We start from the raw sequence: 21,330 nt of genomic DNA on the forward strand, positions 1-21,330 counted from the left end.
TCATCGTGCAGAGAGCATCATAACAAACTCTGCAGAGGGAGACAGAGACAGCAGCAGATCCTCTGATAAGAACTAATGACAGTCTGGTATAATAAAAGGACAGCGTTGGATACAGACACATCATTATCAGCCCACACACTGGAAACTAACAGTGTATGACAAAACATTTCCATTATTGCAAAGTTAATGAAAAACTGAGCTGGTAGGTTGATGTGTCAAAAGACAAATAAAAGAGAGGAATGCAGAAGCAATTAAGTTAAAATTTAAGCATGACAAGCTCTATTTTTCTGATAGTTTTGAATTGAATAGAGAGCAGATTTTTTTCCTGACAGGTGTCAAACCAAGTGTTAGACCCAGTACAACTCAAATGAATAAAAAAAGAGGAAACCAGGCACTCCAAGCATGAAAAATGTTCAAAATCATGAAGGAAATACTTATAAAGCCTGGTTTCCTCTTTGTCTATTGGACCTTATTTCTCCCTTTTCTCCAAGAGCACCCAACTTTATTTAATGATTCATATTGCTAAGTTTCCAGGCTTATGCTTGTTTAGAACTTGTTTTAGCTCGATGTATCCATTACTGCAGATTCACTTGTCAATCAAGGCAGCTATTGACTCTCATTGTGTATGAAACCCAGCTGCTGATCGCTTGTGGCAGGTTTCACTAAATCCATCCAATCAATCATGTCTTACACTGACTTCCTGAAGTGCTATGCTTTGAAAGGTGTCTGATTGTAGGTGAGAATCTATTGATTGACTGAGTACTAAAGCTTAATTCCAGATTAACCCACTAACATTATCTCCCAAGGCACTCCTTTAACCGTTTTCTATATAAAGAAGTAAACCGAGTGGAACAGCAGCTCAGTCTGAGTCATCCTAACACCTGAGATTGACCTGTCACCAGGATATTCAAAAAGATCCTCTCGCTGCTTCAACAGTGCCAGGTTTCTGCCCGTGTGGCTTAACTGAACACATGAAGTCAAACCCTGCCCAGGGGACTAACTAATGATAAAGAGAGACACCAGCATATTGATTCCCTCTGAGACTGACACACCTATTCATATGTTCCCAATAATTGTAATTGATCAAGAGCTGAGACAAGACAAACAGGATCACACATCAAAGCCCTCTGTGCTCAACTGCTGGTAATTGCACTAATGTGCATGCAGTGTTTATTGTGCCTGCACATTGACAGCTATGTGTGTGTGTTCATGTGTGCCCTATTGTATGGCTTGGGAGGTAACACGTGGTAATGACATTTCAGCAGAAGTCCTTGAGCTGTCCACCCTAGTGTGTGTTCTTGCTGTGACATGTGACAGCTGTCCAGGCATGTGTATTGATTGGCTTAATGCACTTCTGATTAGATTGGATTGGCCCATCCAACCAACCCACCTTCACTTAACCATCCCTCCTTTCCTATTTCACCCCCTTTTCCTACCTAATTTCTAATTCGTTTTCACTTCTGTTCTCTTCAACCTCAGCCCTCTCCACCCTGATTCCTCTGCCTTGTAGTTCTCTCCTCACTCCACTTTACTCAGTCTGAAGTCCCACCCTCTACTGACACCATATCTGTCATTTTCCAACAAGTTCTTATAAGTGAATTATAAACTGGATGTGAGCTACTTCAACAGATGCTCTCATTTATAACTAGTGGGTATAACTTCAGGGTTAAAATTATCATATCATATCTAAGTGCATTATATTAGATCTTAGTGTATCATACCATATTTTGCTTTTAGATTATAATATATAAGATATGATACAATATTCATATTGTATTAGAGCTTGTAATATCAAGTTGTGTCATATCCAAGTGTATTACAATATATCATATAGTGTTTTATTAAATCCTATCATACAATAAAAATCTTAGTGTAGTGTATCATACTGTATCCCATATTAGTGTACGGTATTATGATGTATCTAAGTATATTATATCGTAGATAATGTTTTTTATTGAGTGGTATCTTAGGGAAATATCTGTAGTGTTGGATTTAAGAGTAACATATTTTTAGGTACCTCTATGTACCATATGTAGAAGTGTACCGTATCTGATTGTATCTTAGTGGATAATGTCATATTGTATCGTAACATATTGTATCACTTTGTACTACATCATATGGCATCACATTGCGTCACATTGCATTGTTTTGTACCGTATCATATCTATTGCAACAAATCATATCTAATGTGTCGTACCGCATCATATCATATGGTATTATATCAAAATGCATAGTATTGCATCGCATGGCATTGTTTCATATCATACTACATTGCATCACATCATACTGCATTGCTTCCCATCATATCTGATCATACTATTTATATCGTATCATATCATATCATATCGTACGTCATAGTGCATTGTGCTGCATTGCATTGTATTGTTTCATACGTACCATATTGTATCGTATTGTATAGCATCATAACCAAACCATTACCAAAATTATCTCAAGACACTTAACAAAGAGGACAGGTCTAGACTAGGGGTGGGTAAAAATACTGATTAATCGATGCATCGCACTATTTCCTCCCCCAATTCAATATCGATTCAGCAAATCCTCTGAATCAATTCACCTCCTGGCCAGTGGGGGTCGCTGTGCGTGTGATTCGCGTTGTATGGACAGAGGCCACACTTGACCAAACAACAACTACCCATAACCATGTTATGTGAGGTTTATCACAATTTCCAAGAGGACAGAAATATTAATTAAGTTTACATGCACTTTACTTTTTCAGTGTTTATACAGAATTGTCATGTTTTTTACTTTTGTACTCCATATGCACAAATGAGTTATTATTGTGCAAATTTTTATTTTCAGATGTTTTTTTGATAAAATATGTGAGGTGACTTACCAAATATGTTCACATGGGCATGAAAATAATTATTAAAAAATTGTCAACAGGTTATTTGTGTATTTATACTTCTTACTGAATTGACATGAGATATTGACATGAGACATTGAATCGAATCGCAACCTAAAGAATCGAAATTGAATTGAATCGTGAGGTTCTTAACAATACCCAGCCCTAGTCTAGACCGTACTCTCTGTTTTGGTCTATTATAATAGACCAGTGTTGATCATTAACATTATAATAAAGACTATGACATATTATAATAAAGACCAGTATAAATCACTATGAACAAAGCACTGGCATCATTTAGCCCATTACAGTTGTAAACCTCATAAACCTAAACCAAAGCTATACTGAGGTTGGAAAGAGCTAGAAGGAGGGGAAAAGCACTGCATGCATGTCATTATATTGTATTGTATTGTATTATATCACATTGCACCATATCGTATCACATTGTATTGTATTGCATCTCATAGTATTTTATTGCATCGTATCACTTAGCTTAGTATCATATTGCAACGTTTCATATCATGTTGTATTGCATCTATCACATCAAATTGTATCATTGCATTGCATCACATCGTACTGCATCAAATTGCATTGTATTGCATTGCATCTCATCATATCATGTCATATCCTATCGTATTACATAACATTTTCATGGCATCCTATTGTAGTGTATCTTAGAGTATCATATTATAGCTTAATGTATCATATGTTGTATCCAGTTGACCTTCTGATAGGTTTATTTTGTATGGTATCGTATGGCGTAGTATTGTATGTATTACACGTTTTGTATGATATTGTGCCAGGGCTGCATGGCAGTGCAGGGGTTAGCGCTGTTGCCTCACAACAAGCCCTTCGCGGTCAGAGCCTTTCTGTGCAGAGTTTGCATGTTTGCCCCTTGCATTCGTGGATTCTCCCTGGCATTTCGGCTTCCTTGCACCACCAGAGACAAGTTAATTAGGTTAATTGGTGACTTTAAATTGGCCACAGGTGTGAGTGTGAGTGTGAGCATGCCTGGTCATGTATCTCTGTATATCAGCCATGGGGTTGACTGGCGACCAGTCTAGGGTGTACCCTACCTCTCACCCAATGACAGCTAGGATGATAGCAGCCCCTGTGACCCCCAAAGGGATAGGCAGTATAGAACACGGATGGATCATATTGTGCCATATTCTATCATATAGTATCACATGATATCTAATCATAACTTATTGCATTATATTATATCACTGTATCATATTGAATTGTATGGCATTTCATCATATTGCATCACTTTGTCTTGTGTCATATTGGGCTGCATGGCGTTGTATTGTATCTTGTTTTATCATGAATCATATTTTTTTGTAAGTACTGATCTAGTAGCATTACATATTTCAACAGCTTTTTAGTCTATTTCAACCTTTGACCAATTCAAACAACATTTCTTTAACCATTAATCTATCATCTGTTGACTTGCCGTCTTGCTTACTTATTCAAAACCATAAGTAGAGCTTAAGAAAGGTTGTAGGGTCGTACCTTTTATTTTGAATATGGGAAAAAATTCTCTCACAAGCACATTACAATACTACATAGCAGTTTAATTTCCCTCTCAATAAACAAACATGGATGCTTTCATTAAAAGCATTCTCCTGCTTCTCCTTCTTTAATGGGGTATTTTGAAGGTTGTTGAATTAGCTCATTCAAATTACACTCTGAGACTGTAAAAGTCCCTCCCCCCTTTGTTTTCTTATTAATTGTATTAATGGCCTCAAAAACCTTGCCTGAAGTGTATCCACTCCCCCTTCCCCACACCTTTATCTCCCAAAGGCCCCTGCCGCTCACCGTCAAAGTCGATGTTGCCGTCTTTGTTGAGGTCAATGTCGGAGAGGATCTCCTCCAGCTCACCTTTCTTCAGCCTCTCCCCCAGGAGGGTCTTCATACCCTCTTTGAGTTCATCCAACGTGATCTTTCCATCGCCATCACAGTCGAACTTCAATGAGAGCCGTTTGTGGAGAACAAGGAGGCGGAGACATGAACATGTGGTACATCAGAGAAGGAAGGAAAAACGTTATATGTTTCTGGGCTAATGAGGAGGGTAATGAGGAGAGACTGACTACAGAGGGATGTAACAAGCAGAGGAGAAATACAGATGGAAAATCAAAAGAGAGCCATGCCATGCAAAAATGATTGAAACACAGCTGCACAGATATACACCATACATACTTTAGTTAAAAAATGGCTGCATGAGGTCACTTAAAGTGTGATAAAACAGACTGAGAGTGCAGATGGGGACCTGCTGACTCATGAGGTGTTTGAACTGAAGTGAGAAAGACTAAAGATGAAGCTGGGAAAATTTGTTCCTATTCATTTAGAGAGACATATTTAAAAAAAAAAAAAAGTATTTCCCCTCAAAAACACTTCCCCACTTTGCACAAGAATGTCTATTACAAACCTCACTGTAATAGTGCAGCTCTAGTTTAATGATACAATAAACTTTATAATTCCTTTTAGAGTGTTATTTTCTGAGGTGCACATCAGTGTACTTTATAATATTTCCATTTTAAACACTTTGCATGCTTTCATTGTTAATGGAATGGAAAAATGTTGCTCATCTAGCATTAAAATATCAACCCAATTTCCCCCTATCTCATTTGAGTGCATGAGGCTATATGACAGCTTAATCCCAGCAGCGTGTTGCACACTGATTTTTGAGATAAATCATTGAGAGCATGCTATCAGTGTTGTCTGTTTGGCAGTAAGAGTTAGAAACCTGCCATGCTGTAATGTGTTAGATGAACCCAGGTGTGTGAGGCTGGCTGTGATCTTAAGTAGCATGATTATCTCATTTGTTCTGTTTGGTCAGAACACACGTCACACCAAAGGAACAATCAATTCACAACTTGTGTACCTGCCACTGTGTCGATATCAGAGGTAGCAGCTCAATTTCCGGATACTTCCTCAGGACTGATGAGGCACAACAAACAACCTAATAGACTTCTCCCTTTGCTCAAACTACAAGGTGAGACAATTATTGAATATATTTTGGATGGCTCAATAAAATCAACAGAAAAAAAAAGATATTTTCCTCTCCCTTTAAATCCCTTTTTCTGCATTCTCTGCCAGCTCCCCCGCTCCCTCTATCCTCAGACTTGTTTACAAGTAAGAGCCATACACTTCTGGCTCTCTCCAGGGAGAGGTCCTGTTGCACACTTCAAAGTACTGTCATAGTACTAGGCCCCTTTTCAATTGCTTGAAGTCACACTTCATAGGAGTTTCTCTAGCAGGGGACCTCTTACCTGTTTGAAGGCACAGCGGAGCTCCTTCAGCCCGACCATGTGAGCTGTCTCAGCCAGCATCCTTGGCCCCATTAGAGCACAGAAATCATCGAAGTCTACATGCCCACCCCCTGCATTAAGACATAAATAGAAAATACAGGATAACTCTTCAGTAAATAACTTTTTTACCCAGGAGAATTTTATGTGGAAATATGATTTTCAGTACAAACACTGTGGTTTTAGACTCTGGAACATACCTTTAGTCCTAACTGTCACAACCATTTTAGAATTACCCAGGTCAATGTTAAAATGTGGTTGAAAGCACATTGATGTCCACAGCCTCTTTCCAGACAGTTTTAACAAGTTAGAAAATCATTAAAAAGTGTCACAGAACACACAGAGAACATCACAATAATATTTGACAGTCCCTTAGACTTTGAGACAATGGAACTTGAAGTAGTGAAATGATTAGTTTCTGAGTTTTAGTACTCATTACTTCACCTCTCTTATGGCTGTGCATTAGTGACAAGAAGATGCACGGCGTTTCTGAGGCATTGTAAAGAGAGGAGATGAAAAAGTTCCCCACAGAAGAAAAAATAATGAGATGTGCATGTGCAAACAATTCAGCCTTGAAGCTCTCACTACGAGGCAGGAGGACCCTTTTGGGTGCTGACTGATACCTTAGTGGGAATGTTGTTTGGAAGATTGCTGGGTGAAGTTGTGGACCTGCATGCAGACTGAATGCAACTCAGCTGGTTAAAGTGTTTTTCAAACAATTATTAAAACATTCAAGAATAAAGGCAGATTTGATGAAGGGGTAAGCTGTGCCAGTTAGGGGCAGCAACGGCAGGGACTCAGTCGTCCCTGATTTTAAGAGTAGAATTACTTGACATCATTACTCTTGCTGGAGTATGAACATGGAGAAGTTTAGCAAGGTGTTGTAATGGCAATCCATTAAAAGCATTGAAACCCAGCAATAACATTTTTAAATCAATCATGAAATGAAGAGGAAGCAGATAAGTTAGAGCTGTATCATACAAATAAGCAGTCACATGTGAACATGATATGACAGAAACACCACTGTCTTCTCTTGGCCAAAGGTCATTTAAAATGGACCTAGGTAAAATGGAAAACTGTTCTGTGGTCAGATGAATCAAAATTTGAAATTTATTTTGGAAACCACAGACATGTTCTGTGGACTAAAGAGGAGAGCTTTGTTATCAGAGTGCTGTTCAAAAGCCTACAGAGTTTTCAAAATAAAATTAACAACCAAAAAGCAGATACATTTGTATGTAGATACGTACACATGCATTATAGAGAGCCAGAAACCTAACTGATCATTCCTGCAAAAAAAAAAAAAAGTTAATCTAACAGCTGCTGGTCTAGCTCAACTGGTAAAGTGGGCACTGGTTGCAGGTTCAAATCATGATCATGTCACTGTTTGATGCATATCTTACATCTCTCTCTCCTCATATTCCCTGTCTGTTGTCAGCTGCCCTATTAAATAATGTGTTTAAGCCCAACAATGAATCTAATAAAAAAAGCAAATCAAACTGTAATTTAAGGTTTAAAAAACAAATCATTGCCTTTCTGTGGTTTAAGTGGCCTTATTGACTGAGATGAGAATGTTTTGGGAATGACTGATTGAGAATGTTTTTTGAGTGTAATGATTTGTGAAATAACTCAAAGTTCTATCTTGTAAATAAAACATTTATCTTGCCCATCCAATAAATGAGTCCTGAATACTTTAAGCGCACTTTCATCACTTTGTGTTTTTGCACTGAGGAGAGGCTCCCATCTAACCACTCTGCCAAATCAGTGGAGGGCTGCGATGATGAAAGTCCTTCTGGAACATTGTACCATCTCCACACAGGATCTCTGGAGCACACCCTGAGTGACCATCAGGTTCTTTTTCACCTATCTTACTAAGGTCCTTCTCCAATTACCAATTGCTCGGTTTGGCTGGGCAACCAGCTCTTTGAAGGGTCCGAATACTCATGTAAATGTGGTATTTCATTTCCAACGTTTTGATAAATCTTCAAAAATCTAAAATGCTGTGTTCTCTTTGTCATTATGGGGTACTGAGTGTAGATTAATGAGAAAAAATAAATTCAATCAACTGTAGTATCAGGCTAGTATCTAGAAAACTAAAAAAAGTGAAGGAGGTCTGGGTACTTTCTGAAAGCACTGAATGCATAATAATGACACGTTTTTATATAAGCCTTGGTGTTTTCTTTGGTTTGGATCACACTGACACTAATTTGAGACCCCAAACTTGTCTTATTTTTCTTGAAGCTCAGTCAGTAATTTTGACAACCTTAAGACAACTTAAAGAACTTGGAGTGCATCTCTTGCCTCTTTCTTTTCCTTGGCAGTGAGAGACGTCTGTAAGACAATTCAAAGAACTTGAACTTTGAGACTAAACCATCATTTTATGACACATTGAAAAGCTTACTGTAGTTTCATTACTCTTTGAGCTAAGATCTTAAAAAAGAAACAACAGATTCTACTCAGGGCTCACAGGGCTGTTTGTCATATACAGAGAAAACTTTTTTTAATGTCTCAGAATTGTCTTTGAGACAAATGAGACTGTCAAAATTTTCCTTTTGGTCTTGAACAATGCTATGACATGCACTGGATTAAACATAGATAAGATCTTATGCTAAATTTGACTTTGCTATGTGCAAAATTTGATAAATATACTTACAAGTAAGAAACTAGAGCAGTCAAATAAATCAAATCTACAGTATATGTCACATTTTTTGTCTTATTTTCTCTGAAACAGAAAGAAAATATTTGTTGAAGTAATTTCCATCTCCATGGTACTTAAATGCAGCACTTCAGTGGCAGTAGTGTAAAAGGCTTTCCTGTCGTAATACCAAGCTTGAGAAGTTTTATGAACGTCCTCTGGGCATTGAGACTATAACAATGCAAACAGATAAATGCTCGTAATGCTTCCTGAAATCCACTCACGAGCCTTTTTTAGCTTGATCCCCATGGTAATTATCAAAACAGAGCGCTACAGTGGGATGGCTTGTGTTATTATCTTAACAAAAGGCAGGCTTATTTGATAGTGTAGACCAATATGCTTGGCCTGTTTTCATTATCTGGTCCTCTGTAGATGTGAAAGGGGACTGAAATGAAGCCATGTGGTCGGTTTGTGGTTCAAATAATCGAATCAGTGCTCAGATACCCCACAATGTTCAGGATGATGTCAAACCAGCGGAAGCTGTGCTTGTACTGAGGCTTTCTAGTTGTTCTGGATCATGTAACTCATGTTCAGTCTGTCATGTTTTAGTCTGAAGAGCAGCTGCAGGACTGTGAATAAAAGACTACTCATTTTATGATTTTTGACCACTTGCATACTTCCCTAAAGGTACAGAATTTTTTTGGCTGACTGGCTTTACCCTTGTGGAGCGGCAGTCTGTGGGGGATTCCTGTCATTGCCTTGAATCATTTCTGTGCCTTAACTGGGTCAGTCTATAATCATGGAGGAGAAAAACTCTCCCAAACGTCTAAGGGGATGATTATTATTTTTTAATTGATAGTGCAATGCTGGTTATGTTAAAAAAAGAGTGAATTTCATGGTATTAATGGCTCTGTGGGGATTATCCTACAGAGATTATGCTGGAAATGTCTGGAGCATATTCTACCTTACGGGTCAAATTAAAACATCAATGAAAAGATGAATAATTCACAAGACACAGTATGAAACAGCATAAATGATGAAATGTAACATTTCATGCCTTATGTGCTGAATCATTTTCTTATAGGGGTCCTCAGGGTAAATGGTATGGGTTCTCTTTCTACACATGTAGCATCACGTATTATGAATCTGCTTTTTCCAGATATACAATAAATTATGGTTTTTTAAGCTCAGTTCATAAAAGAAGCCACTTTTATGGTTAGAAATGACACCATCAGTGAAATCTTAACATGACCTGTGAACATAAGGATTAACTTGGTGGATTCACATTAGTGTTTTTTGTACGAGGAAGCTCACAAGATTTTTGTATTTTGAGATGAATCACATGTAGTCTGCTACTTTTGCATACTGGATAGTGATGACATGTGGCTGGCCATCCCTAACCCTTTATGGGGCAAGGGACCATAGATGGTCATTTTAGTCAAATTCTCTCCTTCCTTCCCCCAAAGTCTCCATGATATAGTGTAACCAGAATGATTTTTCTCAGCCAATCAGTGGAGAACATCATGTCACAGAAAGTGACATCACAGCATCTGACCAATTAGCAGTGTTTCAGAGTGTCTCAAAATTCCCTTTTCCTCTAGAACTTGAAAAATGCAGTTTTATGTATCTTTTGGTCTCAAACAATTGGCCTTAAAATTATAATTAGCCATGATAAGTTGATGAAACTCTCACATTATAAAGGTGAATACTGGTGCTATAAGTCATGATAGGTTTTGTCTGCAATTACAGAAATTTTAGCATGAAAAATGGAGGAACCATATTTGGACATACACAGACTGGCCAACCCGTCAAGCAACTATACTAAGTGCATTTTCTTGAAAAAAAAAAAAAAAAAAAAAAAAAAAAATCATTATTATGAAGGATAAAGGTACTCTATCGTGTAGTTAGATGTTAAGTGATACAGCAGAAAGTTTTTCTGTTATTTATAGCATATAACAGTTTTATTATGCTTATGTGGTTTATATAAGTTTTTATTTTTACCGCAAGTGTTATTTCTGTTTAAATTAATGTAGACATTTAATATTTGTGACAATACATTTTCAGGTGGAATTATAAAGAAGAATAAGTGATATAAATAGTGAAATATATGTGATTTTAGTCAGTCTTACAACAGTATAATAGTTTTATTTACGTAATTGGCAAAAATCAGTTCTATTGTGAGCCTCATCAATGCTAAAATCTACATAGTTATTCAATATTTGTGATAGTTAGCCTATAGGTTTCCTTTTGGAATGATAAGATGAAACTGGTGGTACCTCCATTAAACAATATCCTGAAGCCAGTCTTGTCTTGCCTCTAAAAACAATATATATTATGTTGCCAAAAGTATTCGCTCACCTGCCTTGACTCGTATATGAACTTAAGTGACATCCCATTCTTAATCCATAGGGTTTAATATGACATCGGTCCACCCTTTGCAGCTATAACAGCTTCATCTCTTCTGGAAAGGCTTCCCACAAGGTTTATGAGTGTGTTTATGGGAATTTTTTACCATTCTTCCAGAAGCGCATTTGTGAGGTCACACACTGATGTTGGACGAGTAGGCCTGGCTCTCAGTCTCTGCTCTAATTCATCCCAAAGGTGTTCTATCGGGTTGAGGTCAGGACTTTGTGCAAGCCAGTCATGTCCAAACTCTCTCATCCATGTCTTTATGGACCTTGCTTTGTCCACTGGTGCACAGTCATGTTGGAACAGGAAGGGGCCATCCCCAAACTGTTCCCACAAAGTTGGGAACATGGAATTGTCCAAAATCTCTTGGTATGCTGAAGCATTCAGAGTTCCTTTCACTGGAACTAAGGGGCCAAGCCCAGCTCCTGAAAAACAATCCCACACCATAATCCCCCCTCCACCAAACTTTACACTTAGTACAACACAATCAGACAAGTACTGTTCTCCTGGCAATCGCCAAACCCAGACTCGTCCATCAGATTGCTAGATGGAGAGGCGCGATTTGTCACTCCGGAGAACGTGTCTCCACTACTCTAGAGTCCAGTGGCGGCGTGCTTTACACCACTGCATCTGACTCTACGCATTGCACTTGGTGGTGTATGGCTTGGATGCAGCTGCTTGGCCATGGAAACCCATTCCATGAAGCTCTCTATGCACTGTTCTTGAGCTACTCTAAAGGCCATATGAAGTTTGGAGATCTGTTGACTCTGCAAAAAGTTGGTGACCTCTGTGCACTATGTGCCTCAGCATCTGCTGACCCTCTCCGTCATTTTACGTGGCCTACCACTTCGTTGCTGGGTTGTTGTCATTCCAAATCACTTCCACTTTGTTATAATACCACTGACAGTTGACTGCAGAATATTTCGGAGTGAGGAAATTTCATGACTGGACTTGTTGCACAGGTGGCATCCTATCACAGTACCACGCTGGAATTCACTGAGCTCCTGAGAACGACCCATTCTTTCACAAATATTTGTAGAAACAGTCGGCATGTCTAGGTGCTTGATTCTATACACCTGTGGCCATGGAAGTGATTGGAACACTGGATTTCAATTATTTGGATGGGTGAGTGAATACTTTTGGCTATATATATATATATATATATATAAGGCCTTTGAATTTTAACCAGGTTGTTTTAATGAGGAGGACAAAGAGTGAGATGTTACTGCAATGCAGTTCAAAATTAGTAATTAGAGACATGCAACCATGTGACATCACAACCCAAAGTGCATTGCATGATAATGGTAGTCTGGATTTGACATTTTTTTCTAATTTTCCCAAAACTATGGAAGTCTAATGTTCTCTTTTGTCACCCATGGTAAGTTTGTTCCAGTGTCTATAATTCAGAAAAACATGTTTTGTTTGTTTGGAATATGTTACCAGTAATTTAGATAAAGTATCACAATTTTCCTGTAATGATGTTTATGAGATTGGGACATTTCTGAGATAGATTGTATTGGTTTTAAAACTCTTGTTGTCCTTCTCACCATCTCATCGGGATATTATCCCCACCTGGGACTCCAGGTGAATCTAATTAATGAGCTGGTAGGACAGAAGGCAGCTGCACTCTGCTCCCACACGAACACAGCTGAGAAATACATCCTCACTGGATTCAACATGATCTGTTTTGTGGCAAAACAATTACACAGTGGACAATATTTTGCTCATCATTAGTGTAATTATCCTCTGGGCATTTCATTTCACTGCAAATGAGCACATTTTTTGACCGGACAGATACACGTATTGGGCTCAAGGGGGAAAATGTCAAATATAGTCTACAATGTGCTAAAATAGATAAATACTTAGCTTCTTTAACCTCTCATCATCATCACCTGCCAGTTTTACTTTTAGTTGTATATATTATCCTGATGAAAAACGTGACAGCACTGTAGGTTTTTATGACTTTTGATTACGTGCTGTGGTTGGTCCAATTTAGTGTCGTTGAACATTTGATTGTTAGCAGGTGCATCCAGCATAGTTTATTATGGACGAGTTTCGGTAATTGACGGATTTTTTAGTAAATTACAGTAGGTCCATCCCATTAACTATAATGCAATATTGCCTGGTGTAGGTTGTAAACCGCAGAGGTGGGAGAAAGTCATTGTTTTGCAAATCTCAAGTAAGTCTCACGTCTTTAATCCCAAGTCTCGAGTCAAGTCTCAAGTAAAGACGTGCATGTCAAAGTCAGGTCTCAAGTAAAGACAAGACAAGTTGAGTCAAGTCCAAAGTCATAGGCTTGAAATTTTCGAGTCCTTACAAGTCATAAGCACTATTTACCAAACAAAATGCCATTTTAACAAGGTGACAATCTATTAAATTTGACAAATACAATGAATGCCTTTTGAATTGTTTTAATTTTTTTTTTTTAATAAAATAAGACCAGTGTGACAGAACTTAATCACACAGAAAAAGAGTGCTGACATAGCATTCAGGATATAATCAGTGCTAAGCAGTGCAACAACAAATGAACTTCTGAAGACATTGTACAGTCATTTTAACTCATCTAATGTGAGTGTGTGTGTGTGTGTGTCTGTGTGGTATGTGTATATGTATAGGTGTGTGAGTGGATATAGAGGGTTTGTTTGTGTTTGTAAGTGAACATGTTTGACTGGTTCAACATTAGGTTTTAGGTTTATAACCAGTTCTTAACCTCAAGTTATGAGTTATGTGTTAAGTTATAAGACCTCAAGTTATGTGAACACAATGACTGCCTCCTAGTGAATAAACAAAAAACAGAGCTGATGAATCATGGGTGTCTGTTTGGGTATTTATATTTCATATTTGGACATTTACTGTAGTTGTGTGACTCTGTTTACTTAAAGTTATGCTTTCTATTTTTTCTCTCATTATTATTGCTTTTAGCCAAAGGGGGAGGGTCCCCATACTGGTCTTTGCCCTGAGCCTCCAAATGGCTAAAAACAGCCCTGCAGTTTGTTGCTTTCCTTTTTCAGTTTCTGCCCTTTTGACAGTATTTATCATTGGTATGTTTAGGATCAAATAAAACACCCACATTTGGACAAGTTTTACTCAATTTTACAGTATTTCAAAATGTGATCCGTGTGTGTTTGGCTCATTGATGAAGATGCGCATCGTAAAAGTCATCATCAAATGCAAGTATGGGAGAGCATCGGCAGGGAGTGACTGAAGAAATGTATTAAAATGAGGGCATTAGAAGCTTCAGTTTGAACACAAGACAGCACACCTCTATGAAGTAACTTAATGAAAAGACGCGCCACCAGCGGACTTTCTCTGCACTCTTTTACGCATGCTCCTCCATCCAGTGTGCATCCAACAGTAATAATATACAAGTTTTCATTTGAATTTCGAAATTAAAGTCTGTCTTCTTTGTATGGACTTATATTTATAAAGGATTTTGGGAGGATTGTTTAAAGTAAGCCTTAAAAGTGCCGCAACTGGTCACTAAAGAGCCATATGCGGCTCGAGAGCCGCAGGTTGAGTATCACTGCATTAGTTTAATACTTTGAATGGGGGCACATTTTACTCAACACACTCACTGAAAATCTCAAGTATTTTCAAGTCATCAGACTAAAGTCAATACAATTACAATTACGCAATGTGTTGTTTCAAAAGTTTATTGGCTAGCAACTGATCAATGTTGCTACTATTACTATTGTGATTCTGACTAATGGAATGCAAACAACTGGGAAATCCATTTCCACAGACGAATATGACATCATCAACAGTTCTGACCCCCGACCTCTGAGGTAAATGGAACGCAGCATCATTGGCCAATAAAAAGAAGTTGTTTATGCTAATATTCCAGCAATGGGGATGCTATCGTTGTGGACATTAATGTTAATCATAAAGGAATGTTAAGGATGAAAAAAAAGCCAACTAAACAACTGCATCCGTACTGTAAGTTTCCTTTTTGAGCTAAATGTTTGCTGTTACAATAGTTTCTAGCTTTCTGTGTAGCAAAACTGTACCATAGTTACTGTATGAAAGCTTAACCAGTAAATACGCAAGCTAATCAGTCCAATAGCATTTTATAAATCCACAGATACTTAGTGGGGACTTTGACTCAGCTTGCTATTGCAGTATACTTTTTGAATACTTTATAGCAATTTATGTAATTAATAATCTGCTGTGCATTACGTTTGGTGCACTTCTTCAGTCATATGCTCATATCAATAACTGTATCCAGTTTTTATAGTTATTTTATTTGTTACACTTTGTTTTGTTTATAGTCTTTATAACAAGTAAAATGCCACAAATCATAAAAATCTGGTAACTGTAAGGATTAGGGCTGAACGATTTGGGAAAGTAATTTATTAGTGATTTTTATTAAATTTTCGATTGATGCAATTATTTTTCAAGTTCCTCATCTTCTGTATTTCTCAACAACGGATAGTCCTTTTTGCTTACGACGGTTCCTAGCTGGGTGAAATGATCTAGAAGTATTTTAGTGTCAGCCTTAAGGGCTGTTTGAATTCTCCAGATGATAAGGGAATGAGCTTCATTATGTAATTTCTTACCTCCTTAGCATTGGAAACACTGGACCATTCTTCAAAAATTTAATCAATCAATCAGTCAATAGTTAAAACTGCATTTGTTTCACTGTTTTGATTTAATTAATACCATATCAAAATATAAGGACATAATTTATATTATTAATCTACTTGTACTGGCTGTGGAAATGTTGTAAAAACCTTTAAGAGCTCATATTTATTAATGAGGTTCATCTGCAACACTAAACATGGGTAAGGCACCAAGGTGATTGTTGCACATTCTGTAGTCCATCAATGTTAAGTTGTAGTTTTTACAAAGTAAACCCATGTCACATCCGTAACAGCCACCTAGGGCAAGTGCAGTTGTATTCCCTAATCACCATGATCCTCCTCTCCTATCCCCTTACTTCCACCTTTCCTTCACCCTGTGTTGGTTTTCACTAGGGTTAGGGAAAAGTGGATAAGAAAGGACTTGTGGAGTAATTTTTTTGGACTTTCCGGGTGCCCCGAGTGAAAGCACAATCTCTGTCAACAGCACAACATTACCCACAATCCTAGAGTGTGGAATGTCTCTGCTGCTTTGAGTGGAGTTACCAGTCGTGGAAAAAGTGGTCATTAAGTGTTGAGGTCTATGGTGATGACAGGTGGCACCACATCGTCACTAAGCACCAGATGAATTTTTCAAAAGGAATTCAGGTGCAGCTGATGGTTTCAACCTAAAGAGGGTGGTAGCTATACATATCTTTAACCCAAAATGTAGAATTTAAATAGTTTGTGCTTAAATGTCAAGATTTGGACCCTAAATGATCAACAGAACTGGATCATAGCTTGGCACTATCAATCAGCAGCTTAATTGAATGAAACCAAAGTTTCTTTTTAAGGACTGCAGGCCTTGCATAAGTGCATTTTAGGTTTTGGTCCCACAGGCTTGTGGCATATCAATGATGATTCCTCTGTAAACACTGGCACACAGATCTGTATCCCATCATTCAGAAAAGATAGCAAAGACAAATACCCCCTCATTAAGAGTGGAAGAAGGAAAGTTAGATCTCATCTAACCACACACTTCTTGATGCAGACTCACAGTCTTGCACCCCTGCACCTGCAGCATGTGGACCATTAATCAGTCTGCTAAAATGCCTCCAATGTCACCAACTTCAAATACAAACATCAGTTACACATGGGATCATATACCAGCAAACCTTTGTGCAAACCACACACCGATTACTCAAACATTCACACCTTGACTCAGAAAGTCCCATCAATCATGCACACATGCTTTGACCACAGGCGGAAGAAATGAAAACCAAACACGCATACATATAGCTGGATGGATGAATACACACATTTCATCTTGATTTGCTGGATGATCTCGATGAGCTCCATCTCTGTAGGCATGTAGCCCATGGTCCTCATGCAGTCTGCTATGTCTTTGTAATGGATGAAACCGTCCGCATCGTAGTCAAATTCCTTAAAGGCCTCCTGTAGCTCTGACAGACACACAAATGACTAAAATTGCAACAATCTGTTAAGGAGGGTATGATATTTTACCTAAGAGTCAGACTCACAAACATGCACAGTGTGCAGCTGTACTGAAAGTTACACTTTGAATAAAGTTTGTTTAATCCAGCAGACAGAGCCAAAGCCAGCTCATAGGAGAAGCAACTAATGTAGTCTAATTGATTTTATAGCTCTGAGTCATTGGCAAACAACATTTGAATGCAGTCTAAGAAAACATCAATGCCAAATACAAATCATGGAGAGGAGAAAGCCTAATGAGAGAAAAGATCAATACAGTTGATGAAGCTGTTCAATATACTGTCATCATGATTTTGCTCTTTTTTTTCAAAAAATAAAGAAAGAAGGATCTTACCATCCAACTCCCCTGGCATCAGATCTCGCTCCTGATGAACAGAGAGAAAACAAAAGAAAAAGTTTCAATAATTACAAGAAAACGTCAGAGGACAGGATGTAAAATCAATGTGGCTTCAAAAGAACAAATTCTCCTGAGAAATACCTCTGTGATTATCTGTTCTTTGACTCCCAAATTAGAACAACATGCATATCATGTCAACACTGCTGCATGCTGACACTCAAACCTAATGGGATTTTCACCCAGCAACATGTCTTACTAATTTGCAAAATGACACACAGTAGCATACACACTTCTTAGTGCATGCACTCACAGGCTCTACATCTGCAGCATCCTGAGGGAGCTGCAGCACAGTGTCTGCATGTGCATATGCCCACTAACTGCTATGTGCTGTGCACAAACCTTACAATCTCAGAAACTCAAATCCTTGCAAACCATGACACAGACACACACAAATGCCTGCAAAATTACAAAACAAAACAAAACAAAACATAATTTGCATATGCCTGTGTGGAATACTCAGTATTCTCTGCCTTGTTTTGACATTTGCACAGGGTGATCTCTCCTCTCTCTGTTCCTTGTTCTCTTTCTCTTTTCTATTTTTTTTTTCCCAGAAAGTTGAGGCAAAGATAAGAGCTTGAAACAAAATCTCTTAACAGGCATGAGAAGTTATTGAGCTTTTGGAAATGCATATACCCACAGAGTTAAGTATCAATATGTCAATAAAACGGAATGGTTAAAGAGAAAAAAAAAACCTTAATTAATTCTGAAGATGCACATCCTCAGGCAAAATAAACACTTACAATTCAGTTTTTAGCTTTTAGCTTTGGTATCACGTTGTACACAAATGTACTCATAGTTCAGCAAACAAACACACAAACAAAAAAAAACAAACAGGTTTGCACATTCACATATCATCTGCATCAGTCCTCAGATCAAGAATCTAATTAGCATTTTGAGAATATGCACACAATTGAATTTACATTCAGAAAGATTAGATTCTGAAAGAATATTTCTTGAAATAATTTTAGAAGCGTGTGTGAGTGTAAAGATTCTCAAAGCCCCCTGATGCCAACTGCGTCTCGGCTCAAGGGCTTGCTAACACTGAGCAACTCTTTCACAGAAACATGCTTACATCCTCCAGGGAAGCAAGAAACATGCAAAGTCAGTCAGCTTCATATAGAGCAGCCGAGCCTGACATATGGAGATATCGCTTAGCACAAAGACATCCAAAGCCTGAGGAAATCTATAAGTTCAAAGAAACAAGGCTGACACATAGACCTATGAAAGCTCTGATTATTGCCAGCAAGAAGTGTATAAAATTTGCTTTAGGCTTTTTTTCCCCCTCTGTATCATGCAGTAATGCAAAAAGGTTCAGTAATGGAGATAAAGACACAAGGCAGAGGTGGAACAAACAAATTAAACCTGCTGTTTAGAAATTTGTATTTCTGTTTCCTGGATCAAAATAGTGCAAGACTGTTTTTCCTATTTGATGCTTTTAATGTTATCATTCACCTTGGTTTACATCGGCTTATGGGGCACCTGGGCATGGCAGCAGTCATGAAGAACAGTTACACTAGTGGCAGGCATCTGCATGACAATTTAGAATATTTTACTGGGATTCTGGGCCTGAGCTGATAAGATAAAAAAGAAAAAAAGTAGTTTAACCTGAAATTCTGGCCCCAATACCAAGGAATCCAAATTGAGCCATATAGCTAGCTAATCATAGCCATCCCTGGTGCACATGTAAACTCTGCAAACTAATTTCATATAATTTACCTGCAGACACTTTGAACTTAACCTCGCAAAGCAGATGGATCTGCCCGTTTCCGTGTTTCTCACTGGAGAATCCATCTTTCAAAGCTCACGTCTGAACCGTTTGGGCCCGGTTAGAAAGTGACAGGACCAATCAGCGACGAGGGGTAGTACAATCAGACGCAGCGGAGTCATGACGTAAGCAAGCAGCAACAAGAGGCCAGTGCAACTATTGCAGAAGACATTAGCGTGGATGCTGCTAAAGCGCCAGTTTTATCAGAACTTGATGACATTTCTTCGTGAAAAGAACAAAAAACAGCTTTGAATTGTTTTCCTTTCAAAAACGACAAAAGTCGTGTACTTACATGTCTACAGTCGCCATGGTTCGCGTTATGCTGTTCTGTATGGAGGTTCCTCCTTCAGCAGGAACGCTGATCAGGAGCGTGTTTCATTGCTCTTATTGGCCCGTAAAGATGTGACAGACAGAACGTTCATCCAATCACCCTCCGAGTTTTTTTTTAAAGGCTCTCCTCTCTCCCAATCGCTGTCTATGGACAGTTTCCCAGATAGATGTGTCAAACAAATTCATCTGGCTTGCCAAGCTACTTTGAACTAGTGTTGAATGATAAAACTCAGTTTTACCACCTTGTGTTTTCTTAGCTCTAGACTATTTGGCTAAATGCAATTAAAATGAGCTTTGAACCAATTTTGAAATAAGCCTCCCAAGGTCATCCCTAATTTCTATTATCTTAGGCCTTTTAGCTCACTTTGCCTCTGTTTGCCTCATGACTAATTGCTTTTTGTTGTTCGTTAGAAACTTTATCCACCTATCCATAACCTTTAAACTGTTGAATATTGTTTGCAGGATTAAAAGATTCTCCCACAGAAATAACATGAGAACACAAGCTTCAAATTCTAAAAGGAGAAATATTGTTGATTCTGAAATACAACTGCAATTTCCTTTTTTGCTTTTACATATTTTATGTAATGTTTTTCATGAAGTGTCCTCCTCATAATTTATTCTCCTAAAAGATTTTTTAACCTCAAGCTTTAGTTATTTTAACTCTAAATCACTTGGCTGAAAGTGGAAAAAACAAAGCAGCAGTGAAGCTGGACTTAAAAGCAAAGTGCAAAATTTTCTTCTTAATACATTTTGGCACTCAGGGTAGTTAATACATAAATCATACAAGGTCATCCTACTCAAGTGAAAAAATAGCTTGAGGAAGAAGTTGAAGCCCCGTGGTTTATTTGGAAGCTGCTTGGCATGGCAGGTGTTCAAATGATTATTCACTGTAAGATATTGCCAGCAGAGTCTCACCACAGATTCAATGCCAGAATTCAATTTCATCAAGAGTTATCTCATTTTACGTGCTCTCTGCCTCAAACTAGTGAGATACTTATGAATTATATAAACCTCTTCAGTTTTAATGTGTTTTTCTTTAATGCCAAAGCACAACAAAAATCTCTGTCACTAATAGTCCGGAGCTGCTGTTTACCCTGCTCAGGATCCTGCAGCCGACAAGGGCATATTTACGAAGCAAGGTCAACACATTAATTAGATTTTTTTTTTTTTTCATCTAGTAAGGATTAGACAGCATAGCATGCAGACTCTCAATTCATCCGTCCGAACAAGCCCATTAACAGTTAATTTCATTCTGTCTGCCTTCACATGGCCCATTGAGCCGCCTGCTGCCTTGTAAGCATGATGCATGAACATATATGTGAGAAGGACTCATCACCAACGCATAAAGCAAAGACGCTTAAATAACAGTTACAGTATGTATATTTCTCATTGATGAGTCCAGGCCATTTTACTCCATAACCATCTGTCTTCCACTCTGACATGTAAATGCATCAATTGTTTTCTCCAGCTATTTGTCTCTCCCGGCCTCTTCTTCAGTTTAGTTGGATCTAATGAGGGCTGACAGTGAACCTTGCTGAGGGGGTTATTAATACTTGTG

General features: G+C 38.1%; 1 protein-coding gene across 1 annotated transcript in view; it reads right to left on the reverse strand.

The window, feature by feature from the left end:
• cabp4 (calcium binding protein 4) overlaps nt 1-21,330 on the reverse strand; it is a 32,814-nt gene continuing 11,484 nt past the window's right edge. The window contains exons 4-8 of the mRNA XM_041784103.1: nt 17,615-17,645; nt 17,088-17,231; nt 6,136-6,245; nt 4,682-4,829; nt 1-29 (exon numbers count right to left, since the gene is read on the reverse strand). Coding sequence (XP_041640037.1) covers nt 1-29; nt 4,682-4,829; nt 6,136-6,245; nt 17,088-17,231; nt 17,615-17,645 — 462 coding nt within the window. The remainder of the gene's footprint in view (nt 30-4,681; nt 4,830-6,135; nt 6,246-17,087; nt 17,232-17,614; nt 17,646-21,330) is intronic.

This window comes from Cheilinus undulatus, linkage group 4 (genome assembly GCF_018320785.1).
Source record: "Cheilinus undulatus linkage group 4, ASM1832078v1, whole genome shotgun sequence".
Classification (NCBI taxonomy): Eukaryota; Metazoa; Chordata; class Actinopteri; order Labriformes; family Labridae; genus Cheilinus; species Cheilinus undulatus.